At 32.8% G+C, this 27,924-nt stretch overlaps 1 protein-coding gene across 4 annotated transcripts; it reads left to right on the top strand.

The window, feature by feature from the left end:
• The first annotated feature begins 327 nt into the window (after positions 1-327).
• Positions 328-27,278, top strand: Daam (disheveled-associated activator of morphogenesis-like protein). Of its 4 annotated transcripts, none has more exons than XM_071715388.1 (13): positions 328-810; positions 13,748-13,942; positions 19,133-19,240; positions 19,802-20,110; positions 20,583-20,807; positions 21,023-21,620; positions 21,700-21,974; positions 22,474-22,806; positions 23,045-23,520; positions 23,707-24,143; positions 24,394-24,521; positions 24,593-24,763; positions 24,846-27,278. In XM_071715388.1, exons 2-13 carry the CDS (start codon positions 13,904-13,906, stop codon positions 25,113-25,115), a joined length of 3,369 nt encoding a protein of 1,122 aa, XP_071571489.1. In that variant the 5' UTR covers positions 328-810; positions 13,748-13,903; the 3' UTR covers positions 25,116-27,278. The 4 variants fall into 4 exon arrangements, with proteins under 4 accessions (XP_071571489.1, XP_071571490.1, XP_071571486.1 ...); XM_071715385.1 differs by lacking the exons at positions 328-810; positions 13,748-13,942 and adding exons at positions 3,931-4,413; positions 4,533-4,598; XM_071715389.1 differs by lacking the exon at positions 13,748-13,942.
• Positions 27,279-27,924: the final 646 nt, after the last annotated feature.

The raw sequence follows: 27,924 nt of genomic DNA, 5'->3' as shown, positions 1-27,924 counted from the left end.
CTAGAGTCCCTGAAATACAGAGTCTGGCCAAGAATACAAAATGACCGTGTGCCTATATACGAGGGATTAGTGCATAGTCTATGTATGTATTACTGTGTTAGCGTCTAGCAATGTAGTGGTGTGTCTATGTACACTATGATTGGTTAAGCCATTGTATGTTCTGACCAATGAAAAGAGGTCTAGGAAATTGACAGACTCTGTATTCTAGGGACTCTACGAGCTATGAGCTACGAGCACACGAGAGAGATTCCGGCGCGGCGCGCGCCGTCGCGCGTCGCCTTGACGATGATGACGACGTCGACGTCGACGCCGACGTCGTTTTGACGTCGGCGCAGTGCGTCGTCGCGTAACCAGAGCCGCTGCGTCGCGTCGCGTCGGGTCGACGATCTATCCGATGGCAAGCCAGTGTTCCGACTTTTCTCGGCTTTTGCATCGCGTGTGCCGCTTCCGTCCCGACGCCGACGCCGTCGCCGCCGTCGTCGTCGTCGTCGTCGCGTCATCATTCTCACGATCCCATCCGATCGTTAATATCAGCATTGCCTGATCGCGTAAGTCTTGCGTACAGCAGCAGAGTTTGTCGTGTCAAATTTATACGTTAACCAAACGTTGCTCCAAAACTCGCACCGTTCGGGCCGTTCAGCTCGCTGACGACGCGCGACGTCGCGTCGTCGGGCGACACCCAGAGATGCCCAATGTTGATCTTATGAACGCCATGGCATAAGAAGCCACAGGGACATGTGCCTTTTCGCTTCCTATTGATCGGCGCGTTCCAACCGGCGCGACCATATTTCGCGGGCTGCAAAAGATCTGGTAAGGGCTCTACGATCCCTATTCTTTCACGTTTCTTTCCGAAACAGCCGTTTATTTCGCCGACAGGTATTGCCTACTGTTGATTTACAAGAAAAAATATACGTTAGTATGTCAGCATGCTAAATATTTAGAAACGATCTTCATACAGAATGCCGTATAAACTTTCCAGTGGTCCTGTCTGTCTAGTCTCTTCTCGCTTTTACGCGAACTATTTTCGGCATCGCGTATACCGATGCAGCGATACATCGCAAGGCTAAACTCACATTTTATCACGTTGCCTTACTCGATATAGATCTTATTCTTTTTTGTCATCATATAAATGTATTTTGTCGCGAATATCTCTTTCAGAAACACATTCACACACAAAAGAGAGACAGTGAGAGAGAGGGAGTTTACAAACAGCAAATATTATTTCATTATGTACATTATATATATACCTACCTATATAATGTACATACAATAAATCCCAATTTTCTAGAAAACTGTATCCGGACAGCTAAAAGGAATATTCACCGACTGAACTATTTATTGTTTGCAGAGAAGATGAAAAAGAATAGCATAGAGATTATAAGGAATAGATTGTCAGAAGTAAAAATTATCTATTTTCAACGTAGCTATAATATTTCCTTACAGATTATTATCATCATTACACATTAACAAAGACAATTATATATAATTATTAAAAATTCAACTATTTATTCCATCTTAGCCTAGATAAATTAAAATGAAAAATTCAAGATTTTTTCTTCTTTATTTTTGACGTGAATATAACGTGACATACGTAAAATATATAATACCTATATATATAAAACCTCTTACCGCGAGGAGCTGTAAAAAATAAGAGAGAGACAAAGAATGATTTAAGCAGAGAACCTTAAATTAAGAAATATGATTGTTATGTAAATGTCCACGATAAAAAGAAAAGACAATTCTGTTTTTTCCATTCCTTGTTTCCGAAAAAAATCGCATGATATAATTTCGGCCGTCCGCATAATCGTAATTCTCCTTAATCAGAGTTTTTACCGATATAGGATAATGATGGCTGAAAAGGCGAGCTGACAAGCATTATTTATAAGGCATAATCGCTTAAATATATCTTGATGACTGCGATAAGAATCCGAACTTTTTCTTAAACGATCCGCTAGCAGGAACAAGAATGAGTCAATAGCCATTGGGACGATAAAGCACTGCCTTCTAATCAATGTCCGTTAATGAAATGGCACGATAAAATCGATAGCTCTGCATCTCCATTCACATCAACGAGAGCAAAGAGAGCCATGTGGGTTATCGACCACAGCTGTCAGCTCCCTGTACCCATACAGTGTACACCCTTAAAGCTCCCCTCACACGAGATCTCGCCAGTTGAGAACAATTGGTACAGCCACTGACAATCCCCATGAGGCATTTCTCTAGTGTGAATAATTGTACAATTTTTTCGCAAATTCTCGACGTGATTTATAGAATACATATACACGTGGTGCCAGATAGATGATATTAATTATTAAAAAATGGGCTGATGCAGAGATTAAGATTTACTGACAAGATATAAAATATATGGCAACAATGCTTTGATGCAATAGTACGTATGGGTAATATTTGAAAATATGATGTAATTAAACCCGCTTAGCAGTATTCATAATTTTTTAATTGTAATACAGAATAAATATTTTTATTTCTGTACAAGTAAAAAATAATAATAATAATATTGTTATAAATTGTAATTTTTTTAATGATAAAATGTAATAAAAACTGTAAATATAATGTTTAAAAAATTATAAGATATTACGATGATTATTATAGGTATTATACCAAATATAGAAAACAATGGACGCACTTTTATATCACGGTACGGCAATGCATAGATCACAGTAATATTAATACATACATAGAAGTTGACTTTAGTATTCTATTGAAAGGTTAAGGTCGATGTTATTTAGGTTCGTGATTCATTCATAGTAGTATCGATTGCAGCCTATTCGCGTGACTGAAAGTTCTCTTATATGATTTCCTTACATAAATCCTGTGTGTACGAGCCCTAAGGACAAATCTTAACACAATGCTTCAAGTGTTTCATTTATAAATGAGTCAGAGAAGAGTGGTGTCTATATCAAAAGATTTGTACACGCATGGCATGTGCATTAGAAACTTAAGTATAGGTCGTGGACGACATAAAAACGGCATATTAACGTCATTTCTTAAAAAAAAAAATGATATACATTTTAAAATAAATCGAGCATGTAATTTTAACCTTTTCTCGGTCATAATTATTACGAACACAACGAGACGAAAGAAACTACCAAAATGATCATGTATGACAGATTCGTGCATATCGGTTGATATATGGCTAAAACCATCATGTTTCAACCCATTATTACAGAAATGTCCAACTCTTATAAAAGCTTTTGTTTAGACTTTAAAACAAAACTTTTATTCAAGAGTTAATCATAAAGATATTTAAAGTATGATTTTAAATAATTACAAAGTTATGTAATTAAGTGTTACTGACAGAAAGTTAATTATAAATAGCCGAAAAGATTTATATAAACAAAAGTACGAACAATCTGAGACACACATAACAATATGCATGTAGTTATATAATTAAATACTAGTAATAATTAATTTTTACCATTGTTAATATTGTCATTATTGTCATCATTGCATAAGCATAGCGATATGAGATATGAGATGCGAATGTCATCTTATACGAATCATAAATTACAACTGCAGACACAGTACAGTCACTCGGAAATTGGTAGCAATTGACAACAATTAAGGCCAAAAGTCGGAACTGTCGTGATTTTATATCGTGTCAGTAATACACAACGACAAACAATGTTATCAAACTTTGAGTTTGAAATAATGTGCAATATAATTGATGCGGTTTTGGAAACAACATGCATTTCTCGTAACAACATACGCCTATCAAACAAGTACATTAGGTATAAATATAATCATTCGTAAAATTTGACTAATCCAGAATATCCAGTCACACACACAAACTCTGTAATAAAATAAAATAAAATAAAAAAATATATATATGTATATATATATATATATATATATATATATATATGTATATATATGTATGTATTTTGTTCCAAGGTAGTAAGACGAATAATGTCAGTGGTAGGTCCTTGGACAGATGTTTAGTCCACGGCGCAAGGGTCCAGTCCCCCTATGGAGAGTTATGCCGAGAACTACCCTCCACTGATGATTACGGCATATGAGTGCTGCAACGGCAGTACCCACGACAATAGTCCCACTATTGCTACCTCTACCTTCTGAGCTTAAAGGACACGTGACATGTGCTCGCTTGGGAACAAACGCGCACACACACACACACGCACACACACGCGCGCACACGCACACGCACACGCACACGCGCACACACACACACACACACACACACACACACACACACACACACACACGCGCACACGCGCGCGCTTAATGCACGTGCCATGTTCTAAGCAAAATTTGTCAGACTCCCTTGGCCCGTCTCGGTGTTCGGTTTATTACATGGACGCCTCAAGTGGATGAAAATTTATAGAAATATGTAAAAAATGAATGCTGCACCAGTTGCAAAGCTGTGTTAAAATTTGTGTATGTGATTTTATTCATAAAACATAATTTTGTGTCACCAGAAGTAATTCCACGCGGTAATAAGTAAAATTAGTAATGAGTGTTATTAAAATAATAAATGTTATGTTTGTGACATGCAGATTCGGACTCACATATTCAAGTCATCGGAAATTGTTGAATTAAACACAATTTACTGCTTACGGACGGTACGTGTTAATTCAGTTGTAAAACAAATTGTGACTTTATTTTTGTGCAATGTTTGCATCCGTATAAAAATATACAAAGTACAACGAGATGGAAACTCAAAGGTATAATTTGTTATTAAAGATATATCTAGTAGTGCTATAATTATCTGATTATTTAAGAAGTTTATATTTGAAGGTTTAAATGTAAATATTCTGATAAGGTCAAAAATGTTAATAGACTGATAAAGAGCGCTTATGAAAAAATATGTATTGCTTAGAATTTTATGTTCAGCAATATATTTCAAAAAGAATCCTATCAGTTTCGAACAGTTGTGATATGTTTCTTGTGAGAAATGCTCAACCTTTGAGGCTTGGACATTTCAAAAAAGCAGACAATGCATAAATTTAATGATGCAATGTGGGGGCAACGCAATACTAAGAGAGATTCTTTACATTGAGATATGAATAAAATGTCGAGAGAGAGAGAGAGAGAGAGAGAGAGAGAGAGAGAGAGAGAAGAGAGAGAGAGAGAGAGAGACAGAGACAGAGAGACAGAGAGAGACAGAGAGAGACAGAGAGAGAGAGAGAGAGAGAGAGACAGAGAGAGAGAGAGAGAGAGAGAGAGAGAGAGAGAGAGAGAGAGAGAGAGAGAGAGAGAGAGAGAGAGAGAGAGAGAGAGAGAGAGAGAGAAAATACATAGTAGACAGAATACTACCATAGAGACCGCAGAAGTGCAACATTTAATGCATATGTGCGAACAGTTTAAGTGTCATTTTCTAATGTAAACGAATATACTTATTATCGTTATGTAACGGGCAATTGTGAAGCGGAAGTAGCCAATGGTTTCATTGTCGACGCGTGAACTCTGCGATACAGACATTGGATTTATCATTACTGGATATATTTATAACTGCCATATTATATCATATTGTTATTTATTAATATTATACTATTCCACTGTACATCAATGTATCACTACAAAATCAAAGAAATAAGAAGTAAATTTTTATCTCTAAATTTTATACTTTATTTACTATATTTTAATTGATACTTATTATTATTAAAATATCTCAAATGCTATTAATTAGTAACCTACACACTATACGTGTACAACTAATTAATTTAAGTTTATTAATTAAATTAAAGTAATTAACTTAAATAATTTCTTTTGATACTAATGTTCTGCATTACATAATTGGCGATTATATAACTACCATATTTTCTAATCGCAAAACACGTACGTTCTTCCACGTCTGTAGGCTTTCCGCGTCAGGGAATATTTATTGCGGCGGAAACTTATTTCCGTAATATATACATATAATTATCAGCGCATCGTAATGCACTAACGATGATGCTGACACGCACGTGCCGCAGGATACACGATTTACCATTGATAAAAGCCCTTTCGTCATCTACTCCAGATACAATGTAAATATGCGCATGTTTTACAATTCCTTTTTTTTTATATTTAGGCACGACGGCACGACTGTTTCCGAGAATATTGTGCACTTTGTAGATTTGAAAGTATTTTTAAACCGATGAGTTACGTAACGCTCGACAAGTGCTCATGTAATACTAAAAATAGAAGAAGATGATACATCGCAAAACAATTAAAATAAAATGTGTGTATTGTTTTTTAACAATCAACAGATTTGAAAAGAAAAACGGCCGATCGATTACAAGAATTATAATTGCAATGCATATAGGTATATGCAGACTTGAGTTTCTCAATGCTTTTCTTTTTCTTCTTTCAATGCAAACTCAGAATGTAAATTAAAGCAAACAATGTAACCAGGTTTCCTGTGATTCTCTCTCCTAGAAAATCTGACGAATAACGGAGTAAGTCGCGAGCACATAAACGAATGACAGAAAATGAACGAAATAGTCACGATTCATGCAACAGATATCAAATGTTTGAATACATGCCAACAGTTTTGGGTCGTACTGTCAGAGCGAATGTAAAATTTACGCGAAAAGCAACAAAATCATTTGATTTTGCTTTATAATTGATAGCAGTACATGGCAAAATCCAAATTATATACATATATATAGGTATATATATATAGACGTAGCACTGAAAAAGTTAATACAAATGGGTTTTTTTCGGATTGAAGTTAACCAGTCTATAGGTGCAATAATTAGATACGGTGATGCGAATGATTTAGTCGCGTATTTGATTCAAAAGAAGAATCCGCAAAATCTTTAGGTGTGGCACGAGTGCATTCATGCATGTTTCTCATCTGCTGAATCCATATATTAGGTCAGTAGGACCGACATTTTTACGGATCGTCGCGTCGTTTCGCCAATCCGAATGGGCAACTTTTCTGGCGTTTTTGTTGCATTCCGTTTGCGATTTGATTGTGGAAACTTGATACATGAAAGCGTGCTGCTGCTTGCGAGAACTCGTAGTCTTTTTTTTTAAATCGCATCGCCCGGTGGGAAGCGACGATAGGTCGCAATGGCGAATTAGAAAGGATGTTGATAAGCGAGTGGCCGCGAATTTGACGCGGTCATGCGAGTTGCGGTGTTATCCTTATTGGCGATAACACTGTCACGATAATAAATCGCATCTTGCCCACCACTCTAAGTCGCGAATGTGGAACTCGTTCATTGCACTTAGGAGCGCTTTTGGCATACTTGTACGGCACTAACAAGACTACACACAGTTACGCATGCGTATGTAAATCCGAAAGAAATAAACTCTCGTCGATCGAATTGTGCAACAGATCTAGGCAATGGGAGAAGTGTTACGAGAGTTGTTATCGCTGGTTTACTTTTACGAAGAAATTGGAAATTTAATAGTAAAATATGTAAATTGCATTTGCAATAAGTGCAATTTTATGCCCGTAAAAAGGTCAAAGTGGTAAAAAGTAATTAGTTATATATATGTATATAAAAAAAGGGTGAGTTTTATTTCGTGTGCCAATTATCTCTGCTAATTATCTCAGAACGTACTAGTTTATTGGAAAAATGTCTCAGATAAAAGTTGCAGGGTTTAAAGGGGACCAATAGACAATCTTATTAGATTTTGAGTCCGGGGCCTGTGTTGAGCCCAGTAGGAACCCCAGTAGGACCCCATGTATACATCTCCTTGAAGCTTTCATGTTCATACACAAATATTTTAAAAAAGTGAAGTACTATTGTAACAGTATATTCTTGAAACCAAATCAAATCAAAAAGTCCTGTACCACTTTTTCCTCCGACAAACAATTATCGAGATATCGTAAGCTATAAATATTGAAAAAATTACCAAGTTTTCCTTGAATATCTCGAAAAGTATGAGGTAAATAAAAAAATGTTTCAGACAAAAGTTGTTCAAATTGATTAATAGAAAAAGATGATACAATAAAAAATGGGGATTTCCATTGAAAAAATTTAACTTAGGCCCTACTGAGCCCAACACGGGCCCCGGACCTAAAATCTAATAATCGTTTATTGGCTGGTCCTCTCTGAATTCTCCAACTTTTATCTAAAACTTTTTCCAATAAACCAATACTTGCTGAGATAATTAGCGGAAATAATTGGCACACGAAATAAAACACACTCTGTATTATATGATAATATGTACTTAAATAATTATTTTATATAAAAGCACAATAATTAGATAAGACTGTTTTACAAGATTGACAGAAAAAGAATTACGTAACATATATTAATTCCGTTAAGTCTCTCTGCCTTTTATGTAGATATCTTGACAAACTTTGAAACAAATATATTGGAAACGGCGCAAAATATCCATGATAAATGTTCATTTACGTGCCAAGAAACCACAATTGGTCTTCATTAAACTTCTTTAAATGCTCGCGCACGCAATCATACGTCAAGTCTTCTTCGCAACTACTGATTTAAAATGCGTCTCTCATATCGCAGCACCGTTAACGTTAACGTGTGTGCTGGCAGACCATCTACTAAATTTATTCTAAAACGCACCTCGGGTCAGTATGCCACGATTTGTGTTGAGCAGCAGGTGTAGCAGGTCGAGGCGTGCTGATTTCTGGGAATGTCACTCGTGCCTCATTCGACAGATAGCTTTTCTTTCACCGAAATATTAATAATAAATAAATTATTAATTATCCAAGAAGGACTCTAAATGAAGGCACGTATACGATATTTATGTATTTTAAATATCATAATTTATAATATGGAAATTTTATTGCCATTTTACACTTAAAAAGAAAAAAGTTTTTGTTAATATGTAAAGGCTTCACTTAATGCACAAATCTATCATAGAATTCATCGACAAAGATTATCAATATATGTATATTAAAGAAATACTTGCATTGAAAAAGAGTAAAAGCAGTCTCAACATTTTACATGTAATTCCTTTAGTAATCTAAATTATTTAAATTGCTTTTATTAGTAATAGCAATAGCTGTCAAGAGTGATGTGTTCAGTGATGTGTGATATAGAATACTGTCAATTATTAAATGTTTGATATGCGTATTATCCAGTTTTATAGCTATAGCAACCAACATTTTTTCCATAATGGCTACTAAATGGATAGCTCCCGTCTTTACAAGAGAATAAAAGAACTATATGTACTATACGTTTAACGATATGTTACTATACATACATATGTTACAAACTTCAACAATTGCCCATATATGTATTTGTTTAACACTAGCGTTTACTAAATATGATCACAAATATGACCACAATCGAAAAAAGCGATATATATCGAAAAGTATATCTATATTATAATTAATCTAAAGTGTTATAACGAAAAGACCTTGGAGGATGGCGACACATTTTGTTATGGTTGTTAACTGTTGTAACCGAAACGAGAATGACAAGATAGTCCTGGATGAACTTACGTGTAACTGCAAACGCACTGTGCCTACACTGCCTACACTGAATATATGTATATTAGACGATCTATACTATCTATAGCGGAGTATAGTAAACACAATGACTACAACGGGACATAAAACATTAGCGACAATACATCAGAAACGACACATGTGAATATCTAAACGATTTTCCTCAACGTTGTACGAATAGGAATGAGTTAAATCCTAGAAAGTTGCATAGTAAAATCTAAAGAAATACTAAAATCTCTAATTCACACACGAGTGGGCCTTTGGTAGAAGATTCATGAAGAGATACATAAAAGGTTTGCGATTAATTTATTAATATTATTTATTAATTTAATTATATAAGTATATATATAATTATTATACATTATTGCATTTTTGCATTTTTGCATTTTTGCATTTTAACTAACAGCATTTCATTAAACGTTTAATACAATGTTTAATTTATCAATCAATGATCAAAAGTGGATTAATTGAAATTGACGGTACACCCGGAAATTGTTAAGTACATCCATCACAAAATAGTCTATGCCTATACTAATATATTCCGTCGATTTAAACATCACAATGCGAGAGACTACATTTAACGTGTAGTCGGCGTACCTACTAAACGTCGAAAGCGAGACGGAGAACATGAGAATACCATTGCGGCGGAAGGGAAAGGAAGATTATCACATAACGGGTCTTCTCTTCAGTAGGTCGATACGTGCAATAGTTGACACCGATTAGGATATGCCATGGAAAATGCACTTATATACGTATATGTCCATGGTATTTTCCAATAATGCATGTTCGGTGTTACTTTTTAGTAGATAATCTCCTATGTATATTATAGCGAGAAGATGGCTCGAAGAGTGGAAAAAAGAAAGGGAATTTTAATGCACCTATTACAAGTGTTTATTACAACTACTTTAATCGAAACGTCACAAATCGTTCACAAACAACTTCTTCGGCATTATACGCGGCGTATTCTGTGCTTTTGCCTGTTTACTAACAGTTTATCATTGTATATTAATGGCAATATCGATGCAAAGGTTAAACTCACAAATTATCAACAAGATCGTCATGAACAGATAAACTTGCAATAGATTATTATCTAGCGGATGAGACTTAAAGACTCGTAAAATTCCATCCTAAAAATTCTTATTGCTCAATCGATTCTAAAAACACTTTAAAATACAATAATTTTCATTAATTATTGTTTCAATTGTTAAATTAATCATTATCTATTATATATATACAATATAAAAGAGATAATAATTTATATATATATATATATATATATATATGTATAAAATTGCCAGATATTCTACGTATTCAAATTTGTTTTTTTTTTTCATATTGAAATCCACTTTACCTTAAAATCAGGTTATTACGGAAACATGTGGATAAAAAAATGGCCTTGCGTGTTTCCGCAGAAATGCGAAAAGTTTCTTCCTTGTTTTTACCAACGATTTTATAATATGTTAAAAAATGTTATAATTTATAAAACAGTTCTTATATCTTCGGGTTTCTGTAGTCAGGCTTATAAAATTGTAGAGCAATTGATTTTTTATTTTATTATACGAAATTATATTTAAAAAATGATATATAATTAAAGCTTTAAACATCTTAAAGGACGTTCTCAATTATATGTATATTTACAAAATCTTTAATCTGATGTCGAATAAAAGTAAAAGTTTTATTTTCTAAAATATCCCCGCGCGCATAAAAATGACGCTGAATTTCTCATAAGGAACTCGATTTGTTGTATATATATACATACAAGTTACTACGTTAGTTCGTTCTGCTAACTTACATATACTCATCAGCTGATATGATTCAATTCGATCACGCGGAGCCGCGGTTATTATAACAACCTTAAAGATGCGATCACCACAATGAGGATTATTCTCAAGATAGGCAGTCTGGTAAAAGACAGAGCATGGCAATAAAATCTCCTCCTCCTCCATCTTTTCTCAGTTATGCAGGAGGAAAGCATAAAAGTGCATGCACAGGAAAGGAAAAAATATTCTGACGGTCGTATGCTTTATTTTTCCTCCTGAAAAACCAGTCGTCGCGCATCGGCGACTAAGAGACGAGAGTGCATTCCGCTCGGCAAGACTGCCACCGCAGGGCGAGAAAGGACGAACGTTTTCTATCGTGCGTCAGATCAACGACGCGGCGACGACACGACGGATCATGACGAGCAAGAAATAAGAAACACGATTTGGGGTCCGACGCGACGCGACGCGACGATCTAATTGTAATACACTCTTACGAGTTTACTCCACGTGAACGGCATAATGGCATACATACGGCATACATACCAGCTCTGATTGCGACACTTTTTTACCCTGTTTGTTCATTTTTAAGCTTATGTTTAAGCACGTTAATCGACAATAATCGACTTACTTGGATATTTTGGTAATTATCAAACTTACACGCGGATGATAAACTGCACATATAGATTCTGTCTCACAACTCGTAATCTTTATTTTAATAATTAGATTCTCCATTTGTCTATTCAAATGCTATTATAAATTATAAAAATAATTTTATTGAAAATTTTATATAGTACAAATTTTTGAAAATCTTTAAGATTTTATGAAATGGTTATTCCATTTTTTAATGAAGAAACATTTTCAAAGGAAGCAGTGATACATAATAATAAATAAATAAAGTCAACGTAAGAAATACAGAAGAGGTATAGAGAGTAAGCATTAAGTAGGAAAGAACAGACGTTTTTGTTTTTCAAAATAAAAATATATATTTGTTGTGAAAATATTGTGTAAAAATGCTCGAATGAGACAATATTTTTGCGAGCAAATTTTTGTGACTTTTGATTCAACTTTCCCTCGTATTAGCTCACCAGATAACAATTCATATTTATTATACTGATTGGGTGCAAATTCGATTTTTACGCGATATGAATTACAAATAATATTCCCGGATTTTATATCAGGCCAGTACCGACCGAAGTATTCGTGGCAAAGAGATCCTAGCGCGCAAGTAGGCCCCCCTTCTTTCCTCCAGGGCCCGGTCGGGGGGCCCCTATGTGCACCTGTGCAGGTTGAGAGATGTTGTGTTTTCACCTGGCAGTTCAACCTACAATCGCGAGCAAGAACGTTCCGCGAGCGAGATCATCCGCTGTCTTGATCGAAACGAACAGAAAAGTCGGGTCACAATATTCATAATCATCGAATTTTCATCGATCATCATTGTTCTTTTTATAATAGATTGTCGGACATTCCAATAATTATATAAGTGTGAAATACTTTGACGAGAGTGAAAAACTTTGCGTTTGCAACATTGTGTTGTTAAACATTCGATTCTTTCCAAGAATCAAATTGAATTATCAGAAATGAATAAAGAGAAGATATGTAAATGAGAGACTCTCCTCAGGAGACTCCAAAAGATACTCCAATAGATCTTTTTGAAGGGCACAAGACGAAGACAGTGAATTGAATGAAAAAGAGACAAATCTTTTGTAACACACAAAAGCTAAAATTTTAATAATAGATTACCGAAAATGATTAATCAATCGAAGATGAAAAGTAGAAGACAATGGTAGATTTTGTTACAAATTTTATTATTAACGTTTATTGGAATCCCTCTCGATAGCGAAAAAAACACAACCTTGAAATATATTTTTATAAAATAATCTAACAACAAAAACTAAAGAATACATGTAAGCAAATATAGGTATAATGTGTAAAATGATTTGAAGTAATAAAAATCAAGTCTAGTAATGTGATCAAAAAGGAAATTATTGTAATAATAATTCGTTCACAACTAATCCAACTTTATTGTTACAAAACTACTAATCTTAGTTAAAGACTAAATTTCTCTATAAACTGAAATTATGAGAATGCATTTTGAAACATTATTAAACACGTAATGTTTTAGATATTGCTGAAAGTAATAAGAAAAAATATTTTAGTGCAAAATTTAACAAAGATTTCTTTCTAAATCATAAAAATTATATAACTAAATGATTAATTAAATATTTTAAATGTCAAATTTTTTATAAATATATAAACATCAAATTGCGGACGAAATCACAATGAAAGAACTTGCAAGAACTTGACTCAACATCTTCAATTTGTTACTATGCTATTTTCTAAAGCAAAATTTGAAGCACAACATATATTGACTGCGAGTATTAAAGAAGAACTCAAGAACCATAAGTATCCCTTACTAATCCGCTTACAAGGACTATTCCAAGAGAAAGAAGGCTTCGTGAAACAATGCCGCGTGTAACTTCCGCGATCTACAAGCGAAGCCTAGCAAAGCAATCGAATTTCATCTTTGCTATCTCAAAACAAGATAAAGTCTAAATTAGAATGTTCTAAATGTTAAATTTAAACTCTGCAGACGCAATATAATTCGATGATGAGATTGTCGACAAATTGTTGGTAATCTTCGCATACGAAGCAAGCAACTTTCGAACGGATATCCGACAGAAGATTTGGTTCTCGGTTCAGAAGAAAATAAACGTTTACTTTGAAGAAGAAATTGACGAAATTCAAAATGGACACCATGTTGGAGAAAATGGGAAAACTAAATCTGGTAATGTGTATAGCTTAAATAATGAACACACTATTATAAGAACTATTATAATATGCTGTTATGGAATATTAGTGGCCTGAATAATAAATGCCGCTATCGTATGTTGCAAATCGCGGTTACAATTTCCCAATTACATTCGCGGCAAAAGTAATAATCGTGTAATTGTCATGCAGTTGAAAAAAATAGACAAAGTACTGTAATATTTATAATAATAATAATAGCTTATGGACGATTTTACTACATATTTTACTACATACCGACAAACTTTGCAGGAATTCAAATTTTTATATACCTACTTACATATTTTTATTGTATTTATTTTAAATAAATACGATTGAAATACCATTTTTTATTTGAATAAGAAATAGACAAACTAAATCCCAACAATTTATATAAAAAACGCGAAAACCGTGCAACTTATCTTATTTTAAGAAAATTATGTTTTAGCAGAGTTTTAATTCAAGCCTAGAATTAACCGTAAATATATTCAATCTCGAAAAAAATTTGGAAATTGCGATAAATATATACAGTAACTTTAATTTTCCTCAATAATTTTGTTTTAAAAAAGTCAACTGCATATGATAAGTAAAGAGTAATGAAAAATCTAATAATAGAGTAATAACCCAGGTAGCAAGCACTCGTCATTTTGACGTCAAATGACGTCAAAAGACGTCAAAATGTCAGACTTTTGACGTCAATTGACGTCAAAATGACGAGTCTTGCTACCTGGGAAATTTGTAGTTAAATTTTATTCTTTGTCCAATTTTAAAATTCAATGGCTATATTTTTAAATTAATTCATTAATGTATTATATAATGCGTGAAAATAATGCTATGTGACTGAAAGCATATAATGTATATTGGATTGCTAAAATCTTATTAACTTTCTAATACGTGATTATTCATACATGATGAGCATATGATGAAATGTCCGTAACGCTTTTTTGGTAACCATTCCGAAGAAAGTAATTACATTATGAGTCACAATTAAAAATGTATGGGTAAAAATTCATAATAATATGCGTGCACCGTCTTTAAATCAGAACGCATTTCATTATTGCTTTTTATCTTCTACATTTTTTCCATTTTCACAAATATTCAAATTATCTTAATCGACCGTTATTTAAATCTGATATTATAAATATTAATTATAATTGTCAACAAATTATAATAAATAAAATAATTTACAAAATAAATACAACATATATATATATATATGTATATATAAGTTACCGTTGACACGGTTGTGCTTATCTATACCGACCATAACAATCTATCAGACATCTATTCGCATGGCTAAATTAGCGTGAACACAATTACTATGAATATTGCACATCAATATCGATCATACTATGTCGCTGGAGTCAGCAGCAATGTCGATGTCATTATTATGATCGAAAAATCTGCACGCTTTCTGCGCTTTTACTCATTTCACGGAAAGTACATCGAATAATTTATGCTGTTTTAGATATTTTCGAAAGTACAATATCACATGAATAGAACGTAATTGTTAATGATTATCCTATTTCATTTATGATTCCTTTTTTCCATGATTAAATAATACAACTTTTAAAGGACCAGTATTTAATAATCCACTTTGTTTATTTTGAAACATATCAAAATTTATAGTGTAATATAAATAGTGTAGAATAAATTAATTAAGAAATGTTGAAAAATAATTTAAAAGCTACGTCTCCACTGAAGCAACAACGAGCAACTTTTTGTTGCTCATTGTTGCTAAATGTTTCGAAATAATTCGACATATGTCGCATATAGATAAATATAATGTAATAGAAATAATAAAATAGAAATAATTATGGGTACTGCAATTGTGTGATACACATAAACTGTGTTTTTTCCGCGAAAATACACTGCAAATCTAAGCGTTTTATTTAATACACTTTTGTAACTTTTTAAACGTTTAGACGTATTCAATATAAAAACACATAAAGCGATATCAAGCGTTACACACAAAATATAAAACACTAAACCAAGTTAAAATAAAACAATTATTAATCAAAAAAGCTTTTAAAGTAACAAACACTTATAGAAAAAAATACACTTTAAGCGTTTTATTTAACTTATACGTTACTTTATTTTGAAAATTTGATAACACGTTACAGTTTTTATAAAGATTTAATTTATCCAAGAAAACACCGCTCATGATTAATTAATGGAATAAGCCTTGCATTTCTAATTTTAAAATCAGAAAGGGGGTGCGGAAATATTAAATTATTGACATTAACAATATTTTGTCGATTGTTTGAAAAAAAGCGCTTTATGTGTTTTAATATTGAATACGTTTCTAAAGTGACTACAAAAAAGTGTATTAAATAAAACACTTAATAGATTTGCAGTGTATCTACATAATAAATCGATATTGGATTAAGAATTATTTATAAGACACTACGTTTATGAAAAGATCTAAACCGATAAAAATTCAGATATACATTGATATTGTGCCTGCCTTTCGTACAGATATGATTACAATAGGCTACTTATTAATATTTGACTGAGCCAGTGTGACCGAATTGATAAGAAATCTGTTTTGACGCTTTTCTTATCTTTCTGATTTAATATTACATAATGAATGTTTAGATTAATCAGCAATAAAATTGCTATATTTTTCGAGATGCCACGATTTTCACATATTTACAATTGTCTTAGGCTGATGGCAGAGAACGAAATGTAGGCTCTTACGTCTATCGTAATCATAAACGTAAAGCAAGGCAGAGAAAACTGTATACGTAACCACAGTACGTAACTACGTTCGTATCGTTAAACTGATGGCAATTGTGAATCATGGTACGTGATAGATCAACGTATCTCTTTTTTTTAAAGTAATTTCAAGAAACGGATTATAAACCGTGAAGCTTTGGAAAGTATATTTTGTGATTTGTAAACCTGTGATTTGTTGAATGGTGTAATATTATAGCTTCCGGCGAATACCACGGCCAAAAACTTGCACTGAAAGTATTATAATAACTTTTGTTATTGTTCCAAGATTAAAATATGAATATTTATTCAAAATGAAATAAATATTTATTCAAAATGAATACATTGTATTGAAAGAATTACTTTAGATTTTGGGACACTAATTTTTTACAGAACTTTTACAGATTTTTTTACCGCCTCTCTAAATAAATGCAAATACAGTAAAATAAATAGACTGACAAGAAATGAATGAATAAAATGAATAAATCAATGGTACTATCAAGTATCACATTTTCCAAAAAAGTTACTTTTACTCGATGAAAGATCAGCTGATTCCACCGAGGACATCATAATAATATGCATAGTCGCGCGATAACTGACGTTGTTCTGGCGCGATAAGAATTTCAATGTGCGAGATAAGAGAATTTCTAGCCTATGGAATTGTGGTTGGTGACTCGAATTGTCGAGTGTTTACCTGCATGCGAGCGAAGCGGTTTCATCTCTAAAGTGTGCAAAAAGTGAAAATCGCAATTAATCGTGAGAACGATTACAATCAAAATCGTACCGGTGCTCCGAGCGCCTCTTTCACTCGATTATAGCATACAAAAAAGTGATCCAACTGATATTGACATGTCCTCCAACGGTGAGGATCGAGATATCGTGTCTTGTTCTGAGCCTAGAACTGAAACGTGGCGTTTTTTTCACGTAGGTTATAATCAAATCACAAAGGAATTTTTATTGTTAGTCAAACACTTTCGCTACGTTGACTTAGAATTGATTACTATTGTATAATATTGCATCGCTGCCAATTTGCTCATTGCACTGTGTTTGAGAAAAGAAGTTGAGAATAGAATTTCAAGTAAAAATTACATGTAATTTTTTGTTACCAAGATATAGCATAATTTCTTATTCTCATATATTTACACATATTTCTTATTCACGTATTTTTATATGTATTTGCAATGATGGCTACATATGATAAAGATTAAACTCTATGCTACATATGTATTTTGATATAGATATAGATATTTGTCTCTCTTTCTTCGTACAAAACTTTATTATTAAAATCCAAAATTATAATATTTTATTATATTTCTCTAATTATTTGATATAATAAAATATTATTGTAGGTTTTCTATGATAATGCGAGATGCGAGACACAGTCTTGTATTCAAGTATAAAATTCTATTAATTAAGTTTTTCTCTTTATAATTTACTTTCCTTTTATATGTGTATATACAGGGTGTTTCATAATTGCACGGCACTATTTTAGGAAAATATTTTCTAGGTCAAAATAAACAAAAAAGTTTATATAAACATATGTCCCAAACTTATTTGTTGGTAAGATATTAAAGAGTAAAGATTATATATATGTTTAATATTAAAACATTTAACGTATGTTTTCGAAGTGGCCGCCGTTTTGTTGAATGCAGCATTCAGCACGAAGTATCCATATTTCTCAGGCACGTCTTATGGCACGCAAGAAGAATTAAGAAATCGCATAATGAAAGCTGCAGCAACTATCAGGAATAATCCTGATGACTTCACCCAACCCCATAGAAAATAGTCTAACGCCATTAGACTATTTTCTATGGGGTTGGATATAATCTTTAGTTTATTGTAGACCTATTGGGGCACGCAAAAAGAATTCAACAAAACGGCGGCCACTTCGAAAACATACTTTAAATCCTTTAAATGTTTCACTGTTAAATGTAATCTTTACTGTTTAATATCTTACTAATAAATAAGTTTGGAACATGTGTTTATACATATAAACTTTTTTGTTCATTTTGACCTAGAAAATATTTCCCTAAAATAGTGCCGTGCAATTCTAAAACACCCTGTATACTTATACATTATAAGTGTCTAAATGCTTATATTAGAGTGTAACGGCTAGACGTAAAAGTTCCACTTCTTTGTAATGGAAAATAAAACGACGAGTATTACAAAATTGACATGCAATACAATGTTATTATTATGCTCGTAAAACTGTTTACTCCTATTTTTTGATGCTTTAATGTATAATATTATGCGGTGTATATAACATATTATGTTAGATTTGATCAAGAAAGAGGGGGGGAGGGATGCGCAAAATTTCTACGATACAATTTTAATTTTGTCTCTCTTTTAACTGCTTCCATCATAGTGGCATTAAATATTTTTTTTATGAGATCTCAAGATAAAACACTGTTAATTATCGATGTTATAATACTATGCATTATAAAAAGTGATACATGAAATTTCTTATAATTTGCAGAGGATTCCAAACTGTCCGGTGAAAAGTTCACAGCCCCTGAAGGAATTTGTTGGTCACTGTCAAACTATGCCATCACGAGTGAAAAAATCGTTTTGTGGCTGCCTCCAGGTAAGATTCTAAAAAAAGTTTATTGATTAAAAACGAATTCCAGTGCAAATAACTGCGGCAATGGTGAGCCACGGTTGTTGATCACGATGCTATCTGTTTCCCCGAAACTCTACATATGTACCTATATATAACTATTAAACATATATTTCAATTTAATAAATAGAGTTGCAAAAATGTATTTGCGATAATTTTATCTTTTTGTTAAAATTAATATACTGCGAATATATTACGTTACGTACTTTTATATATCAACACAGCATTAAATTTTTAAATACTCTTTTAAATGTTTTCTTCCATTACGTAATACAAACATCGATTTATTTGAACTGGTATTGCATTTACAACACCCACAAGCAATATAGTTATTCATAAAAACATGTGTTTCACACACAAAATAGAAAGCGAGAAAATTCTTGTTGATAACTCAACGCATAGAATTTAAGCAAGAAGACTACTATTTTGTATCTTTTTCATATTTATTGATGTAATATTACTTGAATGAGATCTGTAATACATATCATGCATGACAGGATACTGAACTAATCGAGTTGCTCCTCACAGGATGACGAGCCACCGGAAATCACGTATTGCGTTGTGGAGCATACGGGTACGCTCACGTTACAAGCAATGACGCCGACCTTGCCAATGCCAGCTGAAGAGGAGTTGAATAAAATGTTTCTCGAGCTTGTCGACGAGCTCGATCTGACCCAAACCAATCGACAAGCAGTTTTGGCACTTTCAGCTAATAAAAAGTGGCAGATATATTGTTCCAGAAAAGGTAACGGTACATTGGACAACGGAGGCTTGCGCACCACTGACCTTAGCGGCGATCCCGAGGACTATATCAATAGATTGAAGACGATAGCGAATGTGAGTGAATGAAATTGCTTAATGAAATCTATTATCTATGATTGCTAATGACGGAATTATTGACCGTTAATGATCCGACGTTCTTTTTCTTTTCTTTAAATAGAAAATAATTTCGACGTTTGCATTAAACATTATTATGGATAAATATTATTAACAAAGTTTACTTATTGAAATTAGAAAGGCTATATAAAAAAAGATGAGACAAACCAAAATTATGAGATAGATAAGACAGGCTCGTAAGAAAATTGGAAACTTGTACAATAACTGCTTTATATGATATATTGACGTTATAATTTTTAGAATGTTGTATTTTTATATCGTGCGTATAGATTTACGATAATAAGATTGCTTGGGATTGCTTGGAATTTTGCTGGAAGGCAGAATTTATTGAACTGCGAAATATTATTGTCGTATTATTTTCGATTTTATCTCTGATACATGTGAGTATGTGCATATTGGATGTTGTATGCAGAATCCTTTCCCAGAAGAAGATGAGGAAATATCGAATCAAATGCGTCAAGCGGAAGCTCTAAAGACTGCCCTGAGAACGCAGCCGCACAGCTTCGTTCTCAGATTTATAGAACTAGATGGTTTAAACGCTTTATTACAAGTACTAGGAACTATGGATACAGAGGCAGCTAACAGTAATCTCCACACTAGCGTTATAGGATGTCTGAAGGCTTTAATGAATAATTCGGTGAGTTCCGTCAAGCGTTTAAAAGTGTTAAAAAATATTTATTAACGATATTTTGTCAAATAAGCAGCTTATTACCTAATTTTTCCATATTTTCGGGAGAAAATAAGAATGTGTAAATCACTGTTCAACGATGTATACCCCTAATTTCGCTAAGAGATCTTACACGTATCACTGTTTTTTCCTCATTATTTCAATTAATATCTCTTTCTTTCTAGAATGGTAGAGCGCACGTGCTGGCACATCCAACGGCAATTAACACGATATCACAGTCGCTCGCATCTGAGAATATAAAGACGAAAATCTCTGTACTAGAGATTCTCGGTGCAGTTTGTCTGGTGCCAGGCGGTCACCGCAAAGTTCTAGAGGCCATGTTGCACTTCCAACAGTATCATTCCGAGAGAACGCGCTTCCAGTGTATAATCAATGATCTTGACAAAAACTTCGGCATCTATAAAGACAATTTATCTCTGAAAACGGCGATCATGTCGTTTATCAACGCCGTGCTAAACTACGGGCCTGGCCAGGTGACGCTGGAGTTTAGGCTACACCTAAGATATGAGCTACTAATGCTCGGCATCCAACCTATTATCGAGAAACTGAGAAAATACGAGAATGAGACGCTCGATAGGCATCTCGATTTTTTTGAGATGGTACGAAATGAAGACGAGAAGGAACTCGCCAGGAAGTTCGAAAAGGAACATGTGGACACTAAGAGTGCTAGCGCCATGTTCGATCTTTTGCGACGGAAACTCAGCCACACTGCTGCTTATCCTCATCTTCTTAGCTTACTTGAACATTGTCTTTTGTTACCACGTGAGTTTTTAGATTGAAAGATCTTATTTTCGTCAGAGACATGCCATAATGCAAATTAATTCTTTTTCTTTTTTTTTAGTGGATTATGGTTCGCATCCTCAACATTGGCTGTTGTTCGATCGAATCGTTCAGCAGATCGTTTTACAATCCGAAAGCAACGAAACGGGATTAGTTAGAAACCCCGATGTGGCCCCAATTGAAATAAATGTGAAAGAGATTGTTCACCTTCTCGCAAAAGAAGAGGAACTTGTGGCAGCAAGAAAGAAAGCCGAAGAGATGGAACGCGAAAATTTGGACATGTCCACGAGATTGGCTAAGAAGGAGCAAGAACTAGATTTGAGGACTCAAGAAAAGGTATTATAAAAAAATTCAATATCCTATTTATCAATCACAACAAACTTCCCATAATAATCTCTTATAATAGCAAAATTTGATTTATGAATTCTAAAAGATATTCACTTACATACACGTATCCTATATGTTTTTATGCAGAAGAATTTTATTTTCTTAGTTTAATTTGTTTTCCGAAGCTACACGCACATTCGAAAAACGTTTGAAATTTATTATTAGGATCGATAAATGTGTCCCTTGATAATATCAAAATGAGAAAAACACATTATTCAGGTATGAAGGTGCTTTTTCAAAATATATATTGAACGCATTTCAAATATAAGGCTAATCAGCGATATGAAAATCCTGAGTAATATTTCTCCTCTTTTTCTATAAATTTATTTAATGTGGAGTAAATTGTATTATTCTTATATCTTAAATACGATGCGAATCGTCATTTACTGCTTAGTATTGTCTGTTTTTCTGCTGCAAATAGTCATAATTTGTGATTATCTATTTGTAGGAAGATATGGAAGCAAGTTTAGCAAGGATCAAAGAACGTCTTGAAAAAGAGATATCGATGCACATAGAGACAAAACAAAAAATTTCAGAATTGCAAGATAACCTCGAGACGTTATCGCGACAAATTAACAACGAGAAATCTGAAAGGAAACGTCTAGAGCAACTAGTGGCTTCAGGAAGTTTGCCAGACGACGCGAAAGCTACTTTAAAAATTGTGGAAGATGACGTACTCGAGAAGCTTGAGACTAAACCCACCCCGCCGCCACCACCACCTCCTCCATTAGCACCCCCGCCACCTCCCTGTTTAATGCCGGCTGCTCCTCCACCCATGAAGGTTATTACTATATATTAAAAATTTTAAGTAACATATAAAACTATTATATGTAATAATAATATTAATATAACAGCGTGATAGTAATTTAATTAATATTTAGTAATATATTATAGTTGAAGAAACATTAGTAACATTTCTCCTAAAGTTACGCGCAATCAGCTAGAATAATTTACTAATTAGTGACTTTCCTCAATAGGAAATAACTTAATTTACATCAATCGTTCATTAAATATCGTAGGTGGAGATAATAAAGAATGTTCCACAACCGAGTAATCCTTTAAAATCGTTCAACTGGTCCAAGATACCTGAACAGAAATTGCAGGGCACAATATGGTCAGAGCTGGACGATACGAAGCTCTACAACGTAATGGATCTCGAGTCTATTGATAAGATCTTTTGCGCTTATCAAAAGAATGGCGTTCCCACGGAAGGCTCGATAGAGGACTTGAGAACATTAGGAAAGAATAAGAAGACGATGTCGGTAATCGATTCAAGAAGAGCGCAGAATTGCACTATACTATTGTCGAAATTGAAGATGTCCGATAATGAGATTACCAGAACGATATTGTCGATGGATCAACAGAATATTTTGCACATCGATATGGTGGAGCAGTTGCTAAAGTACATACCATCTTCGGAAGAGGCTGCCTCGTTAGATATCCATCAAAAGGAATTGCAAAACAGGGCTGACTGTTTCTTGTATCAAATATCAAAGTGCGTTGTATTTTAGACATTATCAGCTTCTTTTAGACTTTTCTTCTGAGATTATGATAATTGCTTTAATTAGCGATTAATTAGCTTTCAAGCGATTTAGAGAAATTCCAATCTCTCTTTATAGACTACAAAACAGACCAACGAAACATTGAACAAACGACATATCAATTCTTCTGTGTTCTTTAGGGTGCCGCATTATGAACAAAGATTGCGTTCTCTTCATTACAAAAAAAAATTCGCAGCTAGCATTGCGGAACTGACGCCAAGGATGCGAGCAGTTTTAGAAGCGAGCCGACAAGTGGCCAGATCAAGGAGACTCAGAAAACTTTTGGAATTAGTTTTAGCATTGGGAAATTACGTGAATCGTGGGAACGCGCGGGGTAACGCGTGCGGCTTTCGATTAGCTTCTTTGAATCGTCTAGTCGACACCAAGTCTTCTTGCTCCAAGGGTACGACTTTACTACATTATCTTGTGCAGATTCTCGAAGCCAGATTCAGAGAAGTCTTAGAAATGGAAGAGGATATGCCGCATGTTAAAACAGCTGCTAAAGTTAGTATGGCCGATTTGCAGAAAGAAGTGGCCAACTTAAAAAATGGACTGCAGGATGTTCAAAGAGAAATAGGTAATAACCGATTATACAATAGTGGAGCTTTAAGCAAACTTGCATAAAAAGTGGAATTAAATACAGCTGAAAAAAAAAGAAAACTTAAAAGTTTCTGATTTTTTTAAAGTGATTAACTACTTTGTTGATTCCTTTTTTTCTCTACTTTTTTTATGGGAATGATAATGATCATCTAAAAGTATTTAAGAATGAAGAATAGGTAAATTACTATTGCATCGTCTGTGCTATTCCCGTTCTATTCATTTTTTAGAATTTCATCGAGGTCAATCTCAGGTACTTCAGGGTGACATGTTTTTACCGGCGATGAGGGACTTCCAGGCGCAAGCCACATGTAGATTAGCAGAGGCGGAAGACTTATTCCAAGACATGAAAACTAGGGTAAAAATAAGTTATTTATGTTATAAGTGTAACTGTGACAAATATGTATAATTATGATTTTGTCAAAACAGTTTGATCGAGCAGTGAGACTGTTCGGTGAAGATTCGGCTGGCGTTCAACCAGATGAATTCTTTGGCATTTTTGAAAACTTTTTACAAGCCCTAGCTGAAGCGAGACAAGATGTAGAAAACATGAGGAAGAAAATCGAAGAAGAAGAACGTAGAGCGAAACAAGAACAGGAAGTAAGCGTTATATTATCATATGTCATATAAACACGTAATATGATAAGATATAAATAATGTAATGTACTATAATTTATTACAGCTCCGGAAGAGAACAATAGAGAGAAAGAACTCGCGGGAGGGTATATTAAACAGTATATCGCTAAGTAAGAAGAATGAAGCAAACAGTAACGGACAACAGAATGATAACAAAGGCGAATTCGACGACTTGATATCTGCTCTTCGAACTGGTGATGTGTTCGGCGAGGATATCGCTAAATTCAAAAGGTCAAAACGACGACCTGTTACACCTAGCGGTCAAGAATCACGCAGACATAGCACTCACAAGGAAGATTCTCGAGAACGTCATTAGAACCTTAAATTTGGATCCGTCAAATTTGATAGATCAATCATTTTTCAGCACACAAATTTTTCACATACAAAATAAACATTTGTTTATTAAAAATTTATCGCGTTTAAAAGCACATTATAAATAATTTAATTACAAATACATTTTATAAAAGCTAATTATATAGGTAACATTCCATAAAAATATTTATAGGCGTTTCGCAGACGATTTGACATTACACACACGAAAGTCATATTAATTTAACAGTGCATTTCTATATATCTGCATCTATCTATGAGACGTAAAATGTTCATTTAAATCCAACTCGAAAACATTTATACTTATGTCAAATATAAATCTTTTAATGCTTAAATAATGCTTTTCGTAAAAATTTTCTATGAGAAAATTTCCTCTGTTGAATCTTGTTAGATTTTCTTGCAGAAATTTATACTATTAATATATTATTAATATTAACATTCTTTGCAAAATTTTTTATATAAGCATATTTTATATAATAATATATATATACATATATACACATATATATAATTATAAAAATTTTACAGCAAACCAGAAGAAATTTTAGATTTCCATACACCTTCAAAGAAATTTTGTACGAAAGGCTAACCACTTTGATGGAAACAAGTTAATCGAATGTAAAGTTAATGTCAACATTTTTGCAGTAAATTTTTACGGCAAATTGAATATAATTCTCTAAATGTCAGATTTTATTAATATTAATCAAGTACTAAATTTGCAATATCGCAATTTAATACAAATAACTTAATATGTTTTTAAACAGAAAAGATTTAACTTTTTTTAAAATCATAGAAAAATGTAGGAAAGCGCACTATATTTTCAGCAAAATTTATAATATATTTCGATAAATTTATAACAGTCAAGAATACCCGCAAAACTGCAATTAAACGTAGTATGACATAAAACAGTTTTCAGATAATTGTTAAAATTTTCTTATAACAAAATAGCATGAAATAATAAATTTTTAAAAATAAAATAAGGTAAATAGAAATAGCTACGTAATCGAATAATGCATATTGAGTATGTGCAATCTATCTCGCAATCTTCTTATCTCAAAGAAATAATTATCTATTCTTTGCAAAAGGCATATCAAATTTCTCCAATATTTTTTAATTAAAAGTTACAAATTAATATAGAAATGTAAATTTTAACTTACGAATAGAACATTTGTAGATGAATGCGAAGTTAAATATGTATTATTTTTATTCAAGTGAATATACTCTTAAACATATAACTTCAACAATCACTCATGCACACGGAACGTTTTTAAAAAATAAAAAAGATAATAATAAATATTTGCAAGTAATAAATTAAATATAAGCTCCATATAAAAGAATTTTGTATAGAACTGCTTATCAATTACATTAATTAAAATTGACCGCAATTAAGCATAATTGACTTGACAACAGCAATTTCCATTAATTCGACATTAACTGAAGACAAAACACTTACAAAATTATATTGTATCAAAATATGTCGTGTCAAAATCAAAATAATGTAGCATAAATCATTTTCGTCTATATAATATATATTTAAAGATATATTTATTATTTATAGAAATTAATGGCGATTGTGATTACATCTCTGATTATGTATGATCAAATAATTTTATCTTGTGCAAATGTGATAAGAATTTCATAAAGACCTCATATAATACGCAAATCTAACTCGTAGAATATTCAAATATAAATATGAATGATATTGATCAAAAGGAATGATTCTTCAACCAATAAAATAATATCAGCAAAAAATAATAAACACTTAAAAGGCCTAGACAAGCAGTAACCGCCAGTTAACTGCTTCTGAAATACTGAAAAGTCTGATTTCCTAATTGTAACGAAACAATACGAGTCGAATACAGTTTAGATAGTTAGAAAACTATGTTACACTAGCTTTGCGTCGTTAAAGCTATTTCCGATTGTAGAAGTAAAAAGTTATTAAAAAATATGATTAGAAGAGTTCGCTGTATAGTAGTCGATGTTTTGTAAACTTTTGTACTTTTGTAAATATCCAGTATTCATGTTCTTGTTCCTCGGAACATAGCTACTTTGCAGGAATCAATGTCCAATTAATATATCGATATAACATGTTGATATCACACACACACATGTATATTAATATATGAAGAAATATATCAAATGAATGTAAGATCTTCATGATTTTGGGCAATCTTGTTTGTTCCACATTTCTTAAAACAAATAACGCACAAAAAGTACTAATATAATTAATTACTTTTAAAATGTTATATATACATACGTATAATCCAAGATAATTAAGGTAAATGTACCAATGCCGGGGCACTTAAGATCTATGTCTGGACACCCTTATCATTTTAGTTTGTAAATAAAATAAGTATAACGCGAATTAAAATCAAAGATAAAAATATAATACAAAAAAAATATTTTTATCTTTAATTATTTGATTTTAATTCGCGTTATAACTTATATTTAAAGACTAAAATGATAAAAATGTCCAGACATAGGTATATATACGTGTTCAGGCATTGGTACATTTACCTTACATTCACTGATGGAACCATCTTTATCGTATGTAAGGAATTGAAGAATTACCTTTATCTACATCTGGTAAATTATACTATATATAAATATTATGTGAATTTCAGCGGAAATAAGTTGGCGCTGGAAGTTCATATTTTTTAATGAATTATAGCTCAAACAATTGCTCCTTAATTGCTCCTTCAGAATCAAGAATTGCTCCCCTTTTAAAATTAATATTTTTTAAAATATTTACAAAAAACAGAAATTAAAATTTTCACTCCAAAACATATTTCTAA

Source organism: Temnothorax nylanderi, unplaced genomic scaffold (assembly GCF_030848795.1).
Source record: "Temnothorax nylanderi isolate EJ_2023f unplaced genomic scaffold, tnyl_v1.0 TNYL_tig0163_pilon, whole genome shotgun sequence".
NCBI lineage: Eukaryota > Metazoa > Arthropoda > Insecta > Hymenoptera > Formicidae > Temnothorax > Temnothorax nylanderi.
This window is presented reverse-complemented; position numbering and strand designations above follow the sequence as displayed.

Coding starts and splice junctions, on each gene's coding strand:
- Daam (XM_071715385.1), top strand. CDS start 4,378: ATGCTGCACCAGTTGCAAAGCTGTGTTAAAATTTGT. Junction 20,111..20,582: donor GATTGAAGACGATAGCGAAT/GTGAGTGAATGA, acceptor TGTTGTATGCAG/AATCCTTTCCCAGAAGAAGA. Junction 21,975..22,473: donor ATTTGAGGACTCAAGAAAAG/GTATTATAAAAA, acceptor ATCTATTTGTAG/GAAGATATGGAAGCAAGTTT.